At 58.0% G+C, this 19,620-nt stretch overlaps 1 protein-coding gene across 1 annotated transcript in view; it reads left to right on the top strand.

Annotated features, from left to right (window-relative positions):
* Window positions 1-7,731: 7,731 nt before the first annotated feature.
* The window catches only part of PCDH1 (protocadherin 1), a gene marked incomplete at both ends in the record, with an annotated part of 45,730 nt that continues 33,841 nt past the window's right edge, over window positions 7,732-19,620 (top strand). Inside the window, 3 exons of the mRNA XM_079542310.1 lie at window positions 7,732-7,795; window positions 12,409-13,223; window positions 14,560-16,752. Of these exons, the coding sequence (XP_079398436.1) occupies window positions 7,732-7,795; window positions 12,409-13,223; window positions 14,560-16,752 (3,072 nt within the window). The remainder of the gene's footprint in view (window positions 7,796-12,408; window positions 13,224-14,559; window positions 16,753-19,620) is intronic.

Below are 19,620 nucleotides of genomic sequence, written 5' to 3' on the forward strand. Positions count from 1 at the left end.
CAAGCCAGGCCAATGCTCTCCAGTGATTTCCCTTTCTCTGCTAATCTGGCCATTTGCTTGACAACACATACCTGGCACACACAGCCTTCCATCACACCAGCAGCATTTTTTGCTCTTGTCCCCCTTTTCTTTGCTCTCATTTCTCCTGCACTGAGTGGTTGTTTTGGTGAAGCTGAGTTTGTTGGCTGGGAGCAACCATCTCTCACCCTACAGCTTCCTGCAATGTCCCTCACAGCCATCTCCAAACCTCAAGGCCTCAATGCCTTGCTTTCCAAGAGAGTTTCCTTGCTCCCTGCTGGCCAGCTCTTGGTGCTTTCTCCAGGAGCCTCAGCTGGGCAGGAGCATTTTGTTATTCGAACCACCCCCCCCATTTGTCTAAGGACATGAATTGTACTTCCTGCTGCAAAGGGCTCCCACACACCAAGAAGGCTTTTTCTTCTTGAAGGCTCTTGTGACAAAGTCCTTGATTGCTCTGGGCCAGGATAAAGGAGCAAGGGTTACATCAGGAGCAGTAATAGGAGGATTGTGCCCTCGTGGTGATACCTGTCCCCAGCAACTCCTACAGAGGGAGGCACCCAGGGCCTTTCCCCCCATCACCTGTAGTTTGTGTTCCTCCTAGCTCTCAGCCCACCCCTGCCATCCATCCCAGATCTCAGCAAAGGGAAAAATCCCCTACAATTCTTGAGTGCTTGGAAGCAGACACCCTATTTACCCAGGGCCAGAGCAGCCCATTTCCCGTGCCAGGCTACCAGTGACATGCTGCAAGAGGTGGCACAGGGCTCTTGGTGGCTGCCCCAATCTCCCACCACCTTGCTGATGCCCACGTGGGCTGTGGTGCCTCTCAGGGACCTTTGCACCACGCCAAGGGAGCTTCTCTGCTCTTCAGAGGAATGAAAACCTTTCCAAAATCAAAGCATTCGGGTGGCTTTGAAGTGTTTCCTCTGGAGATGAAACAAAGCTGTTTGCCAGCCTGAGCCTTCGCCACTGGAGCTGGAGCTCCTGGTACGTCAATGGGGCTGCTGGACTGGGTCAGCACCCGCTCCCACACCCAGGTCCTGGAGATCCCCAGGCTGGCTGCTTTGGTGTGCTCAGCAGGCTTCCAGCATCTCCTCCTGAGGACTGAAATATCCCCCAGTTGGAAAATCCTACTGCCACAGGGATTTTCTATTGCATTTCTAACTGGCTGCATGCTAGCAGTGAGGTGGCATAAAAGGCAACCAGCAGAGAAACAGTAGGGGATAATTCAGGGATGCTGCAGATGTCCAAAAGAGCATTCATCCCTGTGCAAGAAGGTGCTGCACAAACCTATAACTTCCATCAAAACCCACAACACTCAACTGGAGGGGAAAGCTGAATGCAGGCCCACATGCAGCCAGGGGAGAAGACAGTGCTGGGAAGCCAGCATGCATGTAGATTATTTGTTGTTTGATATTTTCCCTTTAATGCTTCTGTCCTAAAATAAATATACAAAAGTTCAGGGCCCCGCAGGTTGTGTCAGTTAGCAGGAGAAACGGATGACTGAGTCAGTTATTGCTTTGGAGCAATCGATGCTATTTGTTTACCAGGATGGGCAAAGTCTGGTCTCTGAGGACACATCCTGCTCACAGCTGTGCACAAAACTGCCCTGCTGCTGTCTCACTGCCCTGCCCACACAGCTTCTCAGCCTCCCCAATGGCCTCAAGTGAACCATCTGATGTAGGCCAGGGGGCTCCTGGGCTTTGGGGATCCTGCTTGTAGCAGGTTTGGGCTCAGTGATCTCCAAGATGTCCCTTACAAACCCTATGATTGTATGATTCTATGATTCTATGACCCCATGGGGCTGCCCTATGCGAAGGTCCCAGTGTGAGCACCGCATGCTGCAGACCCACAGAGCTCCTGGTTCAGGTTGGTTGTCTTTCACAGATACGTGCTATCTCTGCATGAGGCCGGATCTGCCCACTGCACCCATCTCCACTGCTCAGGGCTCCCACTGCTGGGAACTGCATTCTTGGTGGGAGGGAGCTGGTTTGGTTTTTCCAGCACAGCCCAACTTGTTTGTCACTTGTTTAGCACTGCTTCTCCCTTGGAGTTTCACTCTGGCGTCTCTGGATTTTGCCCTGGAAGAGTGTTGGCCCCGGGGATATCGCAGAGCAAACAGAGAGCAGAGATAAGGGAGATGACAGCCCCGTGCCGACAGCAAACACTGTGGCTGTGGGGCCGCACACATCCCTTCTGGTGGGGATGGAAAGCACTGACTCTGCCAGCACTCCTCCATCCCACCCTGGTGCCCTCAAATTCAACCCCAGCCTCACAGTGCACCAGCCCATCACCCGAGGCTGGCCTGCTCTGACAGCCACCCAATGGGACTGCCCAAGCCCCATAGCAATGGCCAGGGCTCCCCACTCCATTATGACACGCAGCAGTGAGGCTGAGGGCAGCCTCTCCCTTTCTCCTTTTTCTCTCCCCAGACCAGCCACTGCAGGCAAGTCGGGGCTGCAGCTGGAGGCTGGCCTTCAAGGAGGAGAGGTTAGCTGAACAAAAGCAGGAAGAGGGTGGAATTCTCCTCAAGGAGGAGGAGCCGATTACTGCCCAGAGGAGCAGCAGGGATGTGGAAGTTCCTGCTGGGGTCTTGCAAGGCTACGTCTGCAGAAATCTGCCCCCCAGAGCTGCCTTCTGTCTTTGTAGGTCCACACCTCTCTAGGGAACCCTGGGAGCAAAGTGTTTAATGCTGAGACCATATTGATCACTGTGATTCCCTGAAAGGAAGGTCGTAGTGAGGGGGGAGTCAGGCTCTTCTCAGAGGTAACGGCGATAGGATGAGAGGTGATGGCCTCACGTCGTGCCAGAGGAGGTTCAGGTTGGATATTAGTAAACATTCTCAGAAAGAGTGGTAATGCATTGGCATGGGCTGCCCAGGGAGGTGGTGGAGTCACTGTCCCTGGAGGTGCTCAATAAATGTGTAGATGTGGTTAGTGGGCAATTCTGATGGTAGGGGGACGGTTGGACTTGATGATCATAGAGGTCTTTTCCAACGTCAGAGATTCTATGAAGAGCACTAAGGTTCCTCTGAAGCCCAAACTCCAAGGCCAGCTCAGGCATTGGGCACCAAGCTAGTCAGCATGGTCTCAGAAAAGAGAACAAACATTTAATGTGCTTTGCTCCCCTGCTGCAGATGCTGGGTGGAGACCACAGGAGCCTTCCTGATCTCCACAGAAGCCCATCTGAATCCTGAAGCAAGAATTCGATTAATCATTGTGTGAATAATTGCAGGGCGTGATGGACAACTTGCCATAGGCTGGAGGAGGTGGGAGATTCAGCCCAGATCCAGGGAGACTGCTTGCCCCGACTCATTCACACAGCAGCCCCCAGCAGCTGGATTAAGTGATTTCTTCTTAAAAAAACCAGATCTCATCTGAGTGCAAAAGTTTGAGCAATGCTGTGATCCCCTGTGCTCCCTGAGAAAGCTCTTCCATTGCTCTCAGCACAAAGCAGCTGGCTTCCAGCTCAGGGCCCCACCTGCCTCTTCTCTTCAGCCTCTGCCCTTGTTGCAGCTCCCTGTGGAATTTAACGGGTCCTCTCCATGTGGGAGGACACCCTCAGATCATCTGACGACGTCCTTGTTAATTGTGCACCGCATCGTTAGGCTTGGCTGCGATCAGGCCTGCCTTGCTCTCCCAGTCCCTCCCTGCAGTGCAGATGCAGAGCCCTGGCCCTGGGCTGGCGATCAGACACATGCAGTTGGGTACAGCAGCTTCATTTGGAGGAAACTGTTCACACTGCCCCCTAAATACCTCTTCTGTAGGCACTCATCTGCCGGGCTGGATGAGGCAGATACACTGGCAATGCTTCAGGTGAGCTGGCTTGTTTGGAAACCATCTCCAGCCTGCGTAGACATGCCTGGAGTCCTTGCTTTCCAAGATCTAGCCTGCAGGCTTAGCACCCAGATATATTCCGGTGTTTATCTGTATCCAAACGCACCCCAGCCATTTAACCAGGTGATTCAGCAGGAAACCATCCTCCTTCCTCTCTATCTCATCGCTCCTGGTGTCATTTTCAAGCTTTACCAGCAAAGATTTCATATCTTCATCTCCATCATTGATAAAAGTGTTTAATAGCGGTGGACGAAGAGTTGGTCCCTGGGGGGACGTAGGTAAAATCGCTCTACGTGCAGATATCTGCCCATTAACGACTACCTCTGAGATCTGCCGGGGAAGCAGTTTTAATCCATCTAATATGTGCCCTGTTAATTCCTTATAATGCAAGTTTTAATCAAAATGTCAGGTGGAAGTAAGTCAAATGCCTCGGAGAAATCCGGGTGTACTATATCAACACAATTGCCTTTCTCGAGCAGCACGGTAATCCTGTCAGAAAAAGACAACAGGACTGCATGACGAGCTGCCACCGTGCCTGAGACCTGATGGCATCACCACTGCAATCCATGCAGGAGCAAAAAGCCACTGGAGCCAGCCAGCCCCTGGCACCAGAGCCCTTCTCCATGCTGCTTCCACGTCTCTTCTTCATTTGTGGTGATATTTTGGGGGGAAGAAATGAATTCTGGAGGCTGTACCGTGTTCAGCCTCAAGACGTTGGCCCAGTGGCGATAGAGCACGGGGGGAGGATGGGGCTGAGCACTGCAGGGCTCGGGGACTTCCTCGGCATCCAGGATCTTTCTCGGCAGTCACAGCGCCAGGGCCAGCTCTGCATTTGCAGCAGCCCACAGAAGCTGCCTCTGTTGTCTTATTTTTGTTATTTTTGAGAGGATATTTTAGCGCTGAGCACATTCCCTCCCGTTGCCATGGCAGCCGTGACAGGGGTTATATACCGTGAGAAAAATACCAAAATTAATGAGTGAGCGAAAGTGCAGCCGAGAGAAAAACAAGGTTAAAAAAAAATCGTAAGAGTTAAAACAGTAACAAAAACCATCTCGCAATAATTCGGCACAGAGCATCCCGGAGGAACCAGAGACCCCAGCCGCATGAGTCGCTCAGCCCTGGCCCTGCAGTGTGGTCCAGGGATGCTCCTCTCCCTCAGCATCCCATGTGCGCTCCAGATCGGGCCGAAATCGAACCCCGTCCTCTGCAAACCCGCAGCCCTTCATTAGGCGGCGGGGCGCGAGGAGGAGAAGTTCTTTAATGTGCTCATTTCCGCGCATTTGGCTTCGGAGGAGCTTTTGTTTTTAATTGTAGAAACAAGCAAATTGTCAGAACATCTGTGTTATTAGCATTTGCTGCCCAAATCCGAGCTGCTGCTTCTCCTGCGGAGCCCAGAGCTGATGAGAGGGAACAGAGGAGCCTTTGAACTCCTTGCAGCAGACGGCAGCCAGGTTGCTGCGTGCGTGTGTCGGGGAGGGGGATTTAGTCTCTTGTAAGGTTCATTTGCTCTCCGTGTTTCCCTTTCTTCTCGCTTTCCTGGAGGTTTAGCAGGATGCTTTTCCCTCGCAGGCTTTGTTCTCCTAGCAATGCCCACTGGCACTGCCAAGCAGCTGTCTGGGAGACAGGCTGGGGATGGCAGCGGATAGGAGAGGGCTGGGTATGGCAGAGCAGCATCACCGGCACCTCAGGGCAGCACTTGGGCTGCTGAAATACCTCTGGCCAAGAGTGCAGTGGCCACAGTGGTGATTTGATGCTTTCTCCTTGGTCAGGATAGGAAGTGGGTAAGCTGAAGTATGCAGGGCAGTGACTTGCATAAGTACATGGAACAGGGCGATGCTGGCAACGGGCTCTCCTCCTATCTGGAGGGCTGCAGAAAGGAGCCTGGCCACTTCTTCAGAGCAGGAAGATCGAGGCAGACAAACCCCCAGATCCCACAGCCTGGATCTGCCTCTCAAAGCATGGCTGCACACAGCAAAATCCCTGTCCCGTTTTCCAAAAAGGAGCACACTTGCGTGCACATCACCTGCCTGCAACAGGAGTGAGCCGGGAATCTTTGGCCACAATGCCCCATGAAGTTTGCTCCCAGCCCCTGTGGAAGTTTGCACACAGCGCTGCCCGGGGTTTGCAGGATCGTTTGCTTCTCTCTTCCCTTCCTCCCACTCTCCTCCCTCTCAGGGCCGTCGGAGCTGAGAACCGAAGCTGTGTCCCCTGGGAGCTCTGCTCTGCTCCCTTCCTGAAGCTCAGCTCCTGCTGTCTCACTCCAACGAACCCCGCAGCCCCTTTCCTTGCCCATCCACGGTCGGCTTCCACTTTCCCCAGGCTCTCGCTTTGTATCCTTTGCAAAATTCCCTTCCTGAGAATTAACACCCGGAAAAAAAAATCTCCACGCACACCGGCATGGAGAAGACCACAGGAACAGGGATGGCTCATTACAGCGCAGCTTTTAGGGGGAGTCCCCCCTCAAAGAGCCTCTCCCCAGCCCCTGTCCGGCGGAGAGAAGCCCTGCCGCGGGCCGAGCTCTGTTTTTTGCGGGGGAAATGCGGGGCCGAGCCTGAGCCAGGGGTGCTCGGAGCCGGCCGTCACAGCCTCTAGATGGTGCAGTCACCGCAGCCGAGCTGAGCATGTGTGCAGCGACGGGAGCTGCGCAACAGGTTAGCGTAGCTCAGCGGGCAGCTGCTCCCATCCTCGCGCTGCGGAGGATCGGGAAGGACTTCCCAGCATCCTGGCTGAAAGATCTCCGTGTTCATCGGCCCCAACGGCCCCAGACTCTCAGAGCAGGTGGGTGCCAAGCCACAGGGTGCATATAGGGCACCCGTTCCCAGCCCAGCGGCTCCACAGGGCCTTCAGCAAGGCCGGGCTGCAGACCAAGCCCTGATGGGCGCTCAGGGGCAGTGAGGGATGTCGTTTCCCTGGGGACTGCGCTGTCCCCCTGAGCCCCAGCTGCACTTTGGGACTCGCACTTGGCACTCATGCTCGCCCACAAAGTGTGTCGTACGAATCAGAGGATGAAGGCATCGCCAAGGCAGCCGGCAGCTCGCAGGTGTTCTCTGCTTCCCTGTTCCTGGCACCCGGCAATAAAAGTGTGATTCAGCCAGGTGTGGCAGGAGAGGACCGCTGGATGGAGTCATGTAAGGAGCCATGTGTGAGCACCCGCTGAGGGGCAAACTTAGCTAACTGGGGGGGAAGATGCATCCCCAGCCCGGTCCCCGTTCCTTACGGGTCCGAATAAAGCGACTGAAAGACCAAATCTATAAAGAAAAGAAATAATTAAATAGGGGCAGTGGGAAGGAAGCAAAGCGGGACGCACGTCCCACACAAGGAGCGGGGGGGTCCCGAAGTGAGAAACAGGGAACAGGGGTCCCGGAGGGGAGGTAGGGGGGGTGCTGCGGCCCCTGCCAAGGCTGAGAGCGGGGCTGAGAGCGGGCGGCCGCGCTGCCGGTGCCCGGTGGGGCTGAGGCTCGGCTCAGCAGCCGGAGCTCCACCTCCCCGTGGCGGCGGCGGCGGCGAGAGGCGGAGGCAGCGGGGATGTGGCGAGGGAGGGGGGGAAGGGGCTGTGCCTGCGCTGCGCTTCCCTTGCACATCCTCACACACACCGAGGAACGGAGGCGGGCACGGACGGAGCTGCCCACCGGGGCTGCCGCCAGCCCTGCCGCCGCCGCTCCGCCGGAGAGCCGCGATCCCGGCCCGGGGAGGAGGGGGGGGTGGTTCCTAAGGGAAAAAAAAAAAAAAAAATTTAATCTTTTTTTTTTGCCCCCCTCTTTTTTTTTTTTTTTAAAAAAAAAAAAAAAAAGAAAGAAAGAAATTTTGGTTTTCATCCGTGGATAACGAACCGGAGGAGCCGGGGGGGTGGGGGGAGCCCGGTCCCGGCGGGGAGGAGGCGATGCAGACGCCGTTGGATCAGCGCTCCGGGAGCCGGCACGGAGCGCAGCACCGGCCGCATCCAAGTAAGAACCGCGGCGGGGCCGGGAGCTCCACGCACGACCGGGGCCGTGGCTGTGGTTGTGGGGGGACGACGACGACGACACGGGCAGCGGCACCGGGGGCTCAAGGCTGGGCGATTGGTTTCGCTGGGGCCGGCCGGGGCGGGCGCTGCCACTTGTTGTGCCACTCGGAGCCGTGCCCCAGCGTGGGAGCGTGTCCGTGGGGGGGCGCGGGGGTGGGTTTTTTTTTCCCCTTTTGGGTGCGCTTTGGTGAGTGGCTTGTAGGGGCGTCTGCTCCCCCCCCATCCCACCCCCTCCCCACGATCCGAGGGTGTTTGCAGCCGTGGGAAAGCGGTGCGTGGGAGCGGGAGAAGTTGCGGGTGGGCGGCGGGGCCGTGTCCGTTTTTCCGTGCGTGGCACAGCGGAGCGAGGAGGCGGTCGGCAGGTGCCTGCGGGAGGGGGGCACGGCTGTGGCGGCAGCGCTTGTGTCCCCGCGTCGCCGGGCGGTGCGCCAGGAGCGGTTCGCGAGTGGAGGAGCGGGGGCTGCGCGTGTGCGTGTGTGTGCGTGTGTGAGTGAGCGTGTCAGCGGGGTGCGGGTGCGTGCGGCTCGGCAAAGCCTTGCTCACTGCTTGTGTGTGCCGGGCTGAGCGCTCCCGGCTGTGTTTTTCACCGGTGTCCGCGCGATGTGCGTGTGAGGTGTGCGTGTGCAATGCGTGCACGGCGCAGAGCTGTCGGTTCCCAGCGTTCGGTGCTGCGGAGCCTCAGCCCGGGCCGCTCCCGGTCCTTCCCGAGATCTGCTCCCGCTGCCGGCAGCTCCCTGCGGCCCTGCCGCTGCTCCGGCCCCGCCACATCGCTGCCACTCCCCAGGCGAGAAGGGATAGTTGAGCAGTACGGGAGCCCTCAGCATCCCGGGGAGGGATTTTAGGGGCCGGAGAGGAGGATGGAAGCTGCCCCCAGGGAGGCTCTGACAGGTCGCTGCCTTGCTCCTGCCCGAGTTGCAGTGATGTGGAGCGGGAGGAGGACCCCGGGTTTTGCTCTCTTTTCCTTCACCGCTCGTCTCCCGATTAATAATTCTGGGGTAAAAGCTCTCCAAGCGGGCGCCCGTCCCCATCGCGGGTGCTCGGGCCGAGCGAACACCGAGCAGCCGCAGTGCTCGGAGCCGGAGGAAACCCTGCGCTGGGCACGGGACGTGCTGTAAAGCAGCGAGGGTCCGACCCAGCAGCGCGCTGGGTGCGAATCGGAGCGTCGGTGGCCGTTTTGGGGACAGTATCGTCTTTAATGTCAGCCCTATGCACGGGGATTGGCATCGGGTGGGATATCGCTCCGGCTTGGAACATCGCAGCGGCGTTCGCCGGGGGGGGGGGGGTTGGGGGAGAGGGAGGATCGGTGCTGGGTGTTCAGTATTTCGAGGGACTTAAGCAGGGCTGGGAGCCTTACAATCAGCCCCCAGCAGCAGAAAGAGAGGGGGGGGGGGGGGGGACGACACATCGGCAACCAACCCCATGTGGAGCCGCTGACTGTGGAACGAAGCCAAGAGGCTGTGGGAATCGCAGGCTTGTTGGAGCAGTTGCTTGAATTAGCCGTGCTTTATAGCCTCTCCCTCATTAGGGCTTGTCTTTTGGGGGGGAATGAGTGAATTCTGTTGGATTTTGCATGCCACTGTCCTCCGAGAGCTTCCCAGTCATGCATTAAGCAGCGTGACTAACGCCTCTCTCATGTGGTCGGGTCTCTTCTCGCACTCTCCCCGCAGGGAGAATTGTGTGTGCCGAGGAATACTTGTTTTGGGAGGGGTTTTTATTTTTAAGCACTCTGTATTCTGCCAGCAGGTCGGAAAAAGGTGGCTGGCACCAGAGAAAAAAGTGTGGGATGGTCCTTAGATCCCATGGGAAAATAGACCGCTGCTGTGCACCGGCCCCTGGGAAGCCTCTGCCTCCTGCACAGACGTGCTTTTCCCCCATGGTGGAGCTTCCTCCTTCTCTCACACCCTGCTCGGGGCTCTCACGTCTGCTGCGTGTCATCCCCACCCCAAGCACCAAGCAGGATTTGTTCCCCTGGCGAACCCAGGTGCCTGGCTCCCACCCTCCTCCTGCAGCCACCTCTTTCTAGGGTGACGGCCCCACTCTGCTTCCAGCCCCCCCAATCTGGGGGCTCCCTCCACTGTGGAAACACAGGGTTCAGGCTCCAGTCCTTTATCCCAGAGAACACCGCATGGGTGCAGGGCACCCTGGGGTGCCTCCCTCCCTGCCCCGGGCTCCTGGTTCTGGTGACTCAGGGCTGTGTGACGGCAGAGCCACGGCCCCACACATGGACTTTTACCTTTAGCTGAGATCCTCACACCTGGGTTTAGGCAGGGCGGATACGTCAGCGCCAGCCTCATGCAAACAGGCGTGGGCAAACAGCCTGTGCTGGGTGCCTCCCCACCAGGCATCCTCTGGGTCCCCGTTCCTCATGCTCCCCGCCCTCAGTGCGCAGACATTTCCAAAGCAATGGGGTGACGACTCCTGGCGTGGGCTCAGACCCACATCCGCAGGGCACAAATACCCCCTGTGTGGGGTGATACCATGCCAGCGCACGGCGATGGGGGCAGGGGCACGCGCACGCATGTCGCTCCGTGCACACGCGTGTGCGCGCAGTGCAGCAGTGCCAGCTCCATCCTGGTGCACGCACTCTGCTGGTGCAGGCATGGGTGTGCTCCTTTACAGTGCTTGTGCACACACGTACACGTGTGCACACGCGTGCTTGTGTGCTTGCACGCTCACTGCTGGGTCTTGCTTGCATCGATGCAGAGCCACATCGTGCTCCTGCTCAGCTTCCTGCCTCCATCCCTGGCCATGTGCAGGGTGGGGATGGCTGGCTTTCCTCCTTCCTTCCACCCGGAATGTGCCTGTGGATGGCTGTGCATGCTCTCAGCGGGGTGGGAGCATCTGTCCTCTGGCACAAATGGTGTTTGCAGGACCAGTGAGCAGAGTGGAGCTGGGCTTTGGGGCCAGAGCTTCATTTTCAGAAGCAGAGCTGTGTTTCCACCTGCCGAGGGAGAGCTTGAGGCAGGCATTTGTCTATGGGCAAGCAAAGGGATAGAGGGACTGCGAGCAGCTGGCTTGGAAAGCAACAGGGCAGCCGGCGCAGGATGTTCCACTTGTTGAGGAGACACATGATTCCAAGTGAGCAGGAATTTTGCATTTGGCCATGTAGCGGGAGGACCACCATCCCATCCCATCCCATCCCATCCCATCCCATCCCATCCCATCCCATCCCATCCCATTCCACGGGCTGGGTGCAGAGCTTGGAGAGAAGTGATAGGAATGGAAGGAGCGAGTTGCTGCTGCGGGTGCCATGGCAGATGTTGTGGATGCTGATTTTTTGACATAGAGTGAAGGCTCCCTGTCTGCTCACAGCCAGGGAAGCAGGTGACATAAAGGCTGGTGGCCAGGAGAAGGTGATGAAGTGTGTGGCTCAGTGCAGAGGGGACAGTCCCTGCAGAGCTGGCACTGGCCCTGCAGTGTCTGCACGCTGGGAGGAGGTTTCCAGTGGCTGGGTGCCTGCAGTGTAGCGTGCAGTGTGCGTCTGCAATGCAGGGAGCAGCGCTCCTGTCACCATTTCTGCAGTCGGTGAGGTGGACACGGACAGCCCTGGGCACCCCCCAGGCACATCTCAGCCAAGAGCAGGAGAGAATGGGAAGGAGCAGGGAATGCTTTTTGACTGGTGCAGGGTGCGGGGTTGCCTAGAGACCGTGCAGCGAAGGGGAGATGCTGTGCTGCCCGTTGTGTTCAGGGGCCATGAAGAGCTGTAGGGAGGCTCAGGGACTGCAGGATGGGTGCTGGGAGCTGCAGTGCAGGGTGGGAAGTGTTCTCCTGGCACAATGCCGGGCACTGTCCCTTCTTCTACTGGGACCAGGGGCAGGTGGCATGCAGTGCAGTGCAAGTGTTGTGCAGGGCTCCTGCATCCCTGCAGTGTTGGGTGGGTGGTGCCTTTGCAGCGCAAAGCTGGCAGCTCAGGGAGGGCAGTGCTGTGCTGTGCCTGCTGTGGCAGTGCACTGCATCCCTGCAGTGCTGGAGGGGTGGCACGCCTGCAGTGCAAGCAGTGCTCCACATCCTTGCATCCCTGTGATGCCCCATGTTCCTGCAGTGCTGAGGGGCTGCATCCCCACATCCCACACAGGGACCCTACCTGTCCCTTTGCTGCCACAGCCCTGTGGTGCTGACAGGTTCCCCCATGTCCCTGCAATGCATGGCAGGCAGTGTCCCCACAGTGCGTGGTGCACAATGCTCCTGTGTCTCTGTGGTGAGAAGCTGTTTCCCAGCCTGGCTGGCTCCCATCGGGCTGCTGGCAGCAGGCTGCGTGCAGTCTGCCCCGTTAGCATGCCTGGCTGGTTGTAATTACAGAGTGTGCGGTGACGAAGAGGGTGGACGGTGGCAGGAGTGGCTTCCTGTGTCTTGCAGGAAGGGCCAGGGTTTCGGTGACAGGGTTACTCTTAAGAAACTCGACACTCCAGGGTCGGGCTTCCTGGGCCCTTTCTGGTGGAGGTTTGGGCCAGGTGGTCCTGGAATCCCCCTTCCTTTTGAGTCGTGGCTTTGCAGCCCCACAGAGTGCAGCCGGAGCTCTAACAGCTTAACCCAAGGTATTTTGTGTCCTTCCAGCTCCCCTGAGGCACAGGATGAGGACCCTCGCCTCCTGCCTGGCCCTGTGGCTCCTCTGCCAGCTGCCTGCCCTTGCTTGCGGGACGCGTGTGGTCTACAAAGTGCAGGAGGAGCAGCCCCCCAACACACTCATCGGCAGCCTGGCCTCTGACTACGGCTTCCCTGACGTGGGGCACCTCTACAAGCTGGAAGTGGGGGCCCCGTACCTGCGTGTGGATGGCAAGACGGGAGACATCTACACCACAGAGACCTCCATCGACCGGGAGAGTTTGCGTGAGTGCCAGCACCTGATGCCTGGAGAGCCCTGCTACCTGGAGTTCGAAGTGTCCATCACTGACCTGATCCAGAACAACAGCCCACGCCTGCTGGAGGGGCAGATCGAGGTGCTCGACATCAATGACAACACCCCCAACTTCGCCTCACCCGTCCTCACCCTGACCATCCCTGAGAACACCAACATTGGGGCTCTGTTCTCCATCCCCCCAGCCATGGACCGGGACTCGGGGCCCAACGGCGTTGCCTCCTACGAGCTGCTGGCTGGCCCTGAGGCACAGGAACTATTTGGGCTACAGGTGGCTGAGGACCAGGAGGAGAAGCAGCCACAGCTGATTGTCATGGGAAACCTGGACCGGGAGCAGTGGGACTCCTATGACCTGACCATCAAGGTGCAGGATGGGGGCAACCCGCCACGGGCCAGCAGTGCACTGCTGCGCATCACCATCGTGGACATGAATGACAATGCACCCAAGTTTGAGAAGGCCCTCTACGAGGCCGAGCTGTCTGAAAACAGCCCTGTGGGGCACTCCGTCATCCAGGTTGGTTTTTTGTGTTTCCTGCTCTTCCTCAGCTCCCCTATGCTTTAGCAGGGACAACCCGTGGGCTTTTACAGGGCCATATGCTGCCCTGGGGAAGGAGATCCTAGAAGGGCTGCATGCTGTAGGAGCCCACAGCATCGGGCTGGGATGTCATTTCTGCTAAAACACAGTGGGATGGGATGCTTGGGGAGTTTGGCAAGGGTCGGGAGTAGCAGCAGGGTCTTCAGAAGCACGGTGGTGGGTTTTGGGGAGAGCTGGGACCCACGGTCTGAGGAGGAGACCAGAGTCACGCCAGGCTGGTCTGAACACTGCCCATGGACATAACATAGACCCTTTCACTGATAGCATTCTCTCAGCTGCTCCATGGAAACAGAGAGACAGGGGATGTCGTCTGCAGAACCGGAGTGCTTTCTGCACGCAGGACTCTGCACCATAGTGGGCAGCCCACGGGCTGGGTCCGGGTTGCTCTTGCTAGGAGGCAACATCGAGATGATAGCAGCGACATCTGCTTATCGGCAGCTGCCATCTTAATAAGCAGAGCGCGGCTGGCTCTCATCTGCTCGCTAATTCTGATGTGAATTTTTAAAAATTCGTTTTTCACCGTTAAGAGAATGGAAGTTGGAAGCAGATAAGGGAGCCGCGTGGCCGGGAGGAGAATGGGCTGAGCCACCACCACTGCCATTGCTCAGCTTTTATCTTTTGGGTAAAATGACTTCCGCCTTTTTTTGTGAGTGGAGGTAAAAGGTGGAATTTACATTTAACAACTTTCATTCTCCATCCAAATCTGCTGAGCAAGATAACGGCAGGGCAGCAAATGGTGCAGAGAACGGGCTGCTCGGAGAGCCGATTAGGGAGGCAAATGTTAGACAAACCTCATCTTCTTTTGAAAGCAAATACTAGGCAGGTTTATGAGAATGCAAAGCTGCTGGCGGACAGGCAAGGGATGGTTGGTGCAAGCTGAGATGGAGCTGCCACAACTGTGCATGGCCTCACCACTGCTATCTTCCCAGCCACCCGAGCCCTACTTGTTGGCTGCAGGCAGTGGGAAGGGATGGCTCAGTGCAGCAGGGGCTGTCCCTCCCCAGTGCTGCCTGGCTCTGGCAGTGCTGCTTCCCAGTGGATTCTCTGCATGCTGGAGCCAGTCGGGAGGGGAACTCAGCTCAACCGGCACAGCCGGTTTCTCTGGAAGAGTGAGGGAAGGCCTCTGTTACAGAGCCACTCCCAGCCACACTGCCGGTCTCAGGGTGCCCCGTAGGTCTTAGCCTCAGAAGAGGAAATCCACCCTTTTCCCCCCACTCTGGCCTCTCATTCACCGTCCCCTCCCTCCGTTTTGCAGGTGAAGGCCAATGACTCGGACCAGGGTGCCAACGCCGAGATTGACTACTCCTTCCACCAAGCATCGGATGTGGTGCGCCGGCTGCTGCGCCTGGACCGCAACACAGGGCTCATCACTGTCCAGGGGCCCATCGACCGTGAGGACGTCAGCACCCTCAAGTTCTCCGTCATGGCCAAGGACAAGGGGGCTAACCCCAAGAGTGCCCGCACGCAGGTAGTGGTCACCATCAAGGACATGAATGACAACGCGCCCTCTATAGAAATTCGGGGCATTGGGTTGGTCACCCACCAGGATGGCATGGCAAATATCTCGGAGGACGTACCAGTAGAGACAGCAGTGGCTCTGGTACAGGTGTCCGATCGAGATGAGGGCGAGAATGCTGTGGTGACCTGTGTGGTGGCTGGGGATGTCCCCTTCCAGCTGCGGCAGGCTAGCGAAACAGGGAGCGACAGCAAGAAGAAATACTTCCTGCAGACTACCACACCTCTGGACTATGAGTCGGTGAAGGACTACACAATCGAGATTGTGGCAGTGGACTCGGGGAACCCGCCCCTTTCCAGCACCAATTCGCTGAAGGTGCAGGTAGTAGATGTGAATGACAATGCGCCCGTCTTCAGCCAGAGCTTCACCGAGGTGGCCTTCCCTGAGAACAACGAGCCCAATGACCTAGTGATGGAGGTGAGTGCCAGTGATGCAGACAGCGGCTCCAATGCCAAGCTGGTTTACTCGCTGGTGACTGACCCGTCCTCCAAGGACTCCTTCACCATTGACCCTGACTCTGGAGAGATTCGGGTGAAAGCGGTGCTGGATCGTGAGCAGCGGGAGCGCTACGAGTTCTTGGTGGTGGCGGCAGACAAGGGCAGCCCCAGCCTGAAGGGCACAGCGTCGGTGGCCATCAACGTCATGGATAGGAATGACAACGACCCCAAGTTCATGCTGAGCGGCTACAACTTCTCGGTGATGGAGAACATGCCACCCCTCAGCCCCGTGGGCATGGTGACGGTGATCGATGCTGACAAAGGAGAAAATGCCCGAATCCAGCTGTCGGTAGAGCAAGACAATGGGGATTTTGTCATCCAGAATGGCACTGGCACCATTCTCTCCAGCATCTCTTTTGACCGGGAGCAGCAAAGTACGTACACTTTCCGGCTCAAGGCTGTGGACGGTGGGGATCCCCCCAGGTCTGCCTACGTAGGGGTGACCATCAATGTCTTGGATGAGAATGACAATGCTCCCTTCATCACCTCGCCCTCCAATGCCACCTACAAGCACATTCTGCCCCACACGAGCCCCGGCCAGCAGGTGAGCAAGGTCAAGGCAGAGGACATCGACACCGGCGTCAATGCCGAGCTGACCTACAGCATCACAGGAGGCAACCCCTTCGAGCTCTTCCAGATCTCCCCCCAAAGTGGAGACATCACACTGGAAAAGGAGATCCTGCGCAAGCACCATGGCCTGCACCGCTTGGTTGTGCGTGTCAACGACAAGGGCAAGCCATCACGGCACGGCACAGCCCTGGTGCACTTCTATGTCAACGAGACATTGGCCAATCGCACACTGCTGGACACACTGGTGGGGCACAGCCTGGACACACCACTTGACATAGACATCGCCGGGGATCCCGAGTATGAGCGCAGCAAGCAGAGAAGCAACATCCTCTTTGGAGTCATTGCTGGCATTGTGGCTGTCACCTTGGTCATCGTGCTGGTTGTCCTGGTGCGTTACTGCCGACAGCGGGAGGCCAAGAGTGGCTACCAGGCAGGCAAGAAGGAGACCAAAGACCTGTATGCGCCCAAGCAGGCCAGCAAGAGTGGCAAGAGCAAGAACAAGGTGAAGAAGAGCAAGTCTCCGAAGCCACCCAAGCCAACAGAGGACGAGGAGGAGACAGGGCTGCAGAAATCCCTCAAGTTCAACCTGATGAATGACTCTGTCAGTGACAGCCCCCGCATCCACCTGCCCCTCAACTACCCTCCGGGCAGCCCGGACCTGGGCCGGCACTACCGCTCCAACTCACCCCTGCCCTCCATCCAGCTGCAGCCCCAGTCTCCCTCCGCCTCCAAGAAGCACCAAGTGGTGCAGGACCTGCCGGCCACCAACACCTTTGTTGGCACCGGGGACAACAACTCAACGGGCTCCGAGCAGTACTCGGACTACAGCTACCGCACCAATCCCCAGAAATACACCAACAAGCAGGTAGGAGAGCTCATCCTGAGGCCGGCAGCGGCCCCCCCGCTGCACCGGGGACCCATCTGGACCGAGGTGTGGGAGTGAGCCTGGACTGCGGGGCGGGGAAGGGACAGGGACAGAAGAGCATTGCAGTCCTTGTCACAGCGCCCGGGGCTGGGACCTGGGTGGTGGTGACACACAGGCTGCTGCACGCCTGTGCCTCTGCATGGGGAGCGCCGGAGGGACACCACCCAGCTGGGTATTCTCTGGGGACTGACGGTCACTGGGGCAATGTGAGCACAGAGCTGTGTCCAGCTCCCTGTGCAGAGCATCCCAAAAGCTGGAGCACAGCACCTGCTGCGCTGTCTGGGCAGGTGGGGTTGGGCAGGGGAGCAAAGCACTGCCTTTTTCCCAGGCTTGGGTTCTGCCTTCCTCAGGGCTTGGGCCTTCTGCCATCACTGGCACAGTGAAAGCATCGGGACCCAGCAGCTTTCCTCACATGGGGCTCCTCACTGGTGGCATGGGGCTGGGAGGTCAGAGTTGTGGGATGCGGGGTCTCTGCTGTGTGCTGCGGTTAGGTCACTGCTCTGCGTCTGGCCGGGTCTTGTGCTGCACATGGGGCAGGGTGTGGGCAGGACCAGGCTGCTGGCTGGTGTGCTTGGAGGTTGTGGGAGGACCGCAGGGGTCCGGAGCTTGTGGAACCTTCTCTCCTCGCGCTGTCTGACCAGTTGGCTTGCACCTCATCTCTGCTTTGGCACCTGTCGGGTCTGCCCTTAGCTCTGTTCTCAGCTCTGTCCTTAGCTACTAGGGAGGGAGAGAGGGGACGGGTGGCTTCATCTGTTCCTGGCCCGTGGGTGAGGACCACTCGGTCCGTCTCGCGCCGTGCTGTACCCCAGTGCCCCATGGAGAGCCCCAAGCGGCAGGCTGGGCTCCTGCCGTAGGGCTGAGCTCTGTTGCCTTGTTGGATTTGACTTCAATAAAGTTTTCTATTTTTGACCGCTTGTGCCTTATTTTCCGTGCTGCCCTTGAAGCTGCTCTGGCTCCCGGCCATTTCCCAGGCAGGCTTCCCACGTCCCTGCTGCCCAGAAACAATGTTCTCATGGGCCAGCCCCTCCATAACCTTCCCCCATCCCCCAGTAGCCAACCCAGAGGTCGCAGGGCGCTGACTCCCTGCACGACTTCTCCCATCTCCAGCCTTCCAAGGAGCCTTTCCTCCAGGACACGGTTCACCACACATACACCCCAGTATCCCTGTACCATGCCTTCTCCTTCATCCTATCCATCCCCATGCCCACATAAGACCTCCGCCTCTCCAGGCCAGCAGGCGGAGGAGCAGAGCCCTGCCTTGGTAGCATGACCCAAATCCTGCCGCAGTGCTGCAATGAGGAAGCGGGTGCAGATGGAGCCTGGGTGCGTCAGCAGCGCTGGGGGGGGCACCCAAAGCAAGGCGCTCCCGCCCCACCACGCGACAAGCATCAGCACTGTGGAGGAAATGTCCTCCCAAACAGGCTTGCAATGGAGCAAGGTTGCCGTGCTCCCCAAAAAGATCGCGGTCCCCCTTCTCTGGCTCTTCTCCCTCCTTCTCAAAGTTGTTGGTTCAACTTGGGGTGCAAGGAGGCACTGGCTTCACCTTTTCCCCAGGGGCTCCAACCAGCCCCACCAGCCCGCTGGGGAGAGGAGGTCTGGCGCTGGGAAAGATTAGATCAGCCGGGGAAACCAGTGCTTCTGGCTTCCGTGGTTTGAGCCTGGTGCCAGCCTTGGCTCTTCCAGCCTCCCCGTTTATTTTGCTAACAGCGTCAGGTTTTATCTTCAACCGGCTGGGAAGCGTCTGGGCCTCCTGGGCAGGCAGGGCTGTGCCCTGCGGGAAGTGCGGTGGCTGCAGAAGAGGAAAAGAGACACAGGCACCCACCTCCAGCAGCAGCCCTGCAGGGATGGGCCAGCCAGGCTGGAGATGTGGCTTCTCCTCACAGCCCTTCGGGAACCATCCGAAAGCACTTTCCCTTCCCTCCTTGCCCTCAGCAGCTCTTTGATGAACCCTCAGCCAGAACGCAACCACATTCAGGTGCTGAAGTATTTTCTTCTACCTCCGTCCCAGCCCCCATCAGCTGGGGCATTTCTTCTACTTTTTTTCCCTCCTTTCTCCTCTCCTGGCTGCACAAACCCAAAGCTGCCCAGGTCACTACGGCCCCCTGTTGCTCACAAAGCCAGCTGGAGTGATGTTGGCTTGGGCACACTGCTGTGAGCTCAGCAGAGGCACCTGCACCTGCCTACAGGCGAGGCAGTGCAGCGCAGCATTAATTACTCTCTGCAGGTGGGGGGGAATAAGAGGAATATTGTAGCTGTAATGGACAGAAATGAAATTGTCTTGTGGTAGAATTTAGTTGTAAGTCTCCATAAATTGCAGGTTTAGGTGTTGGCAGATGTCTGGGAAAGTCTCCTGCCGTCCCGGGTCATTGGATTTTGTCAAGGTCGCTCACGTGGAATGAGCTGATAAATGGATCCAGCGCTGAGCTGCAGATGGAGCGGAGGGTTCAGGGGGGACCTGCCCTGTTTTCCCCTGCTATGGATAGAAGCTGTGCTGGGAGCAGTTCCCAAAATGCAAATCAGCTCCTGATCTCTGGCTCGTTTTGAACTGATGCAGATTCAGTGTGCCTGAGGATGCAGTGCAGGGCCCTGAGTGTGCATGGGGAGTGCCAAGGAGGGCGAGAAGCGGGATGCTCCCTTTCTGCACCCTCCAGTGGAGGCTGCATGGTGATGGGATGAGCTACGTCTCCTGCAGGAGGAGATGATGTGGAGATCGGTGCCGTGTTGTCCTAGGAGAGTTGGCATGGGGTCGGATACTACAGTGTCCGAGGAGGAGGTGGCACAGGGGTGGCAACCATGTAGGAGGAGGTG

The sequence above is a fragment of the Tetrao urogallus genome, assembly GCF_951394365.1.
Source record: "Tetrao urogallus genome assembly, chromosome: 14".
In the NCBI taxonomy this organism is placed as follows: Eukaryota; Metazoa; Chordata; class Aves; order Galliformes; family Phasianidae; genus Tetrao; species Tetrao urogallus.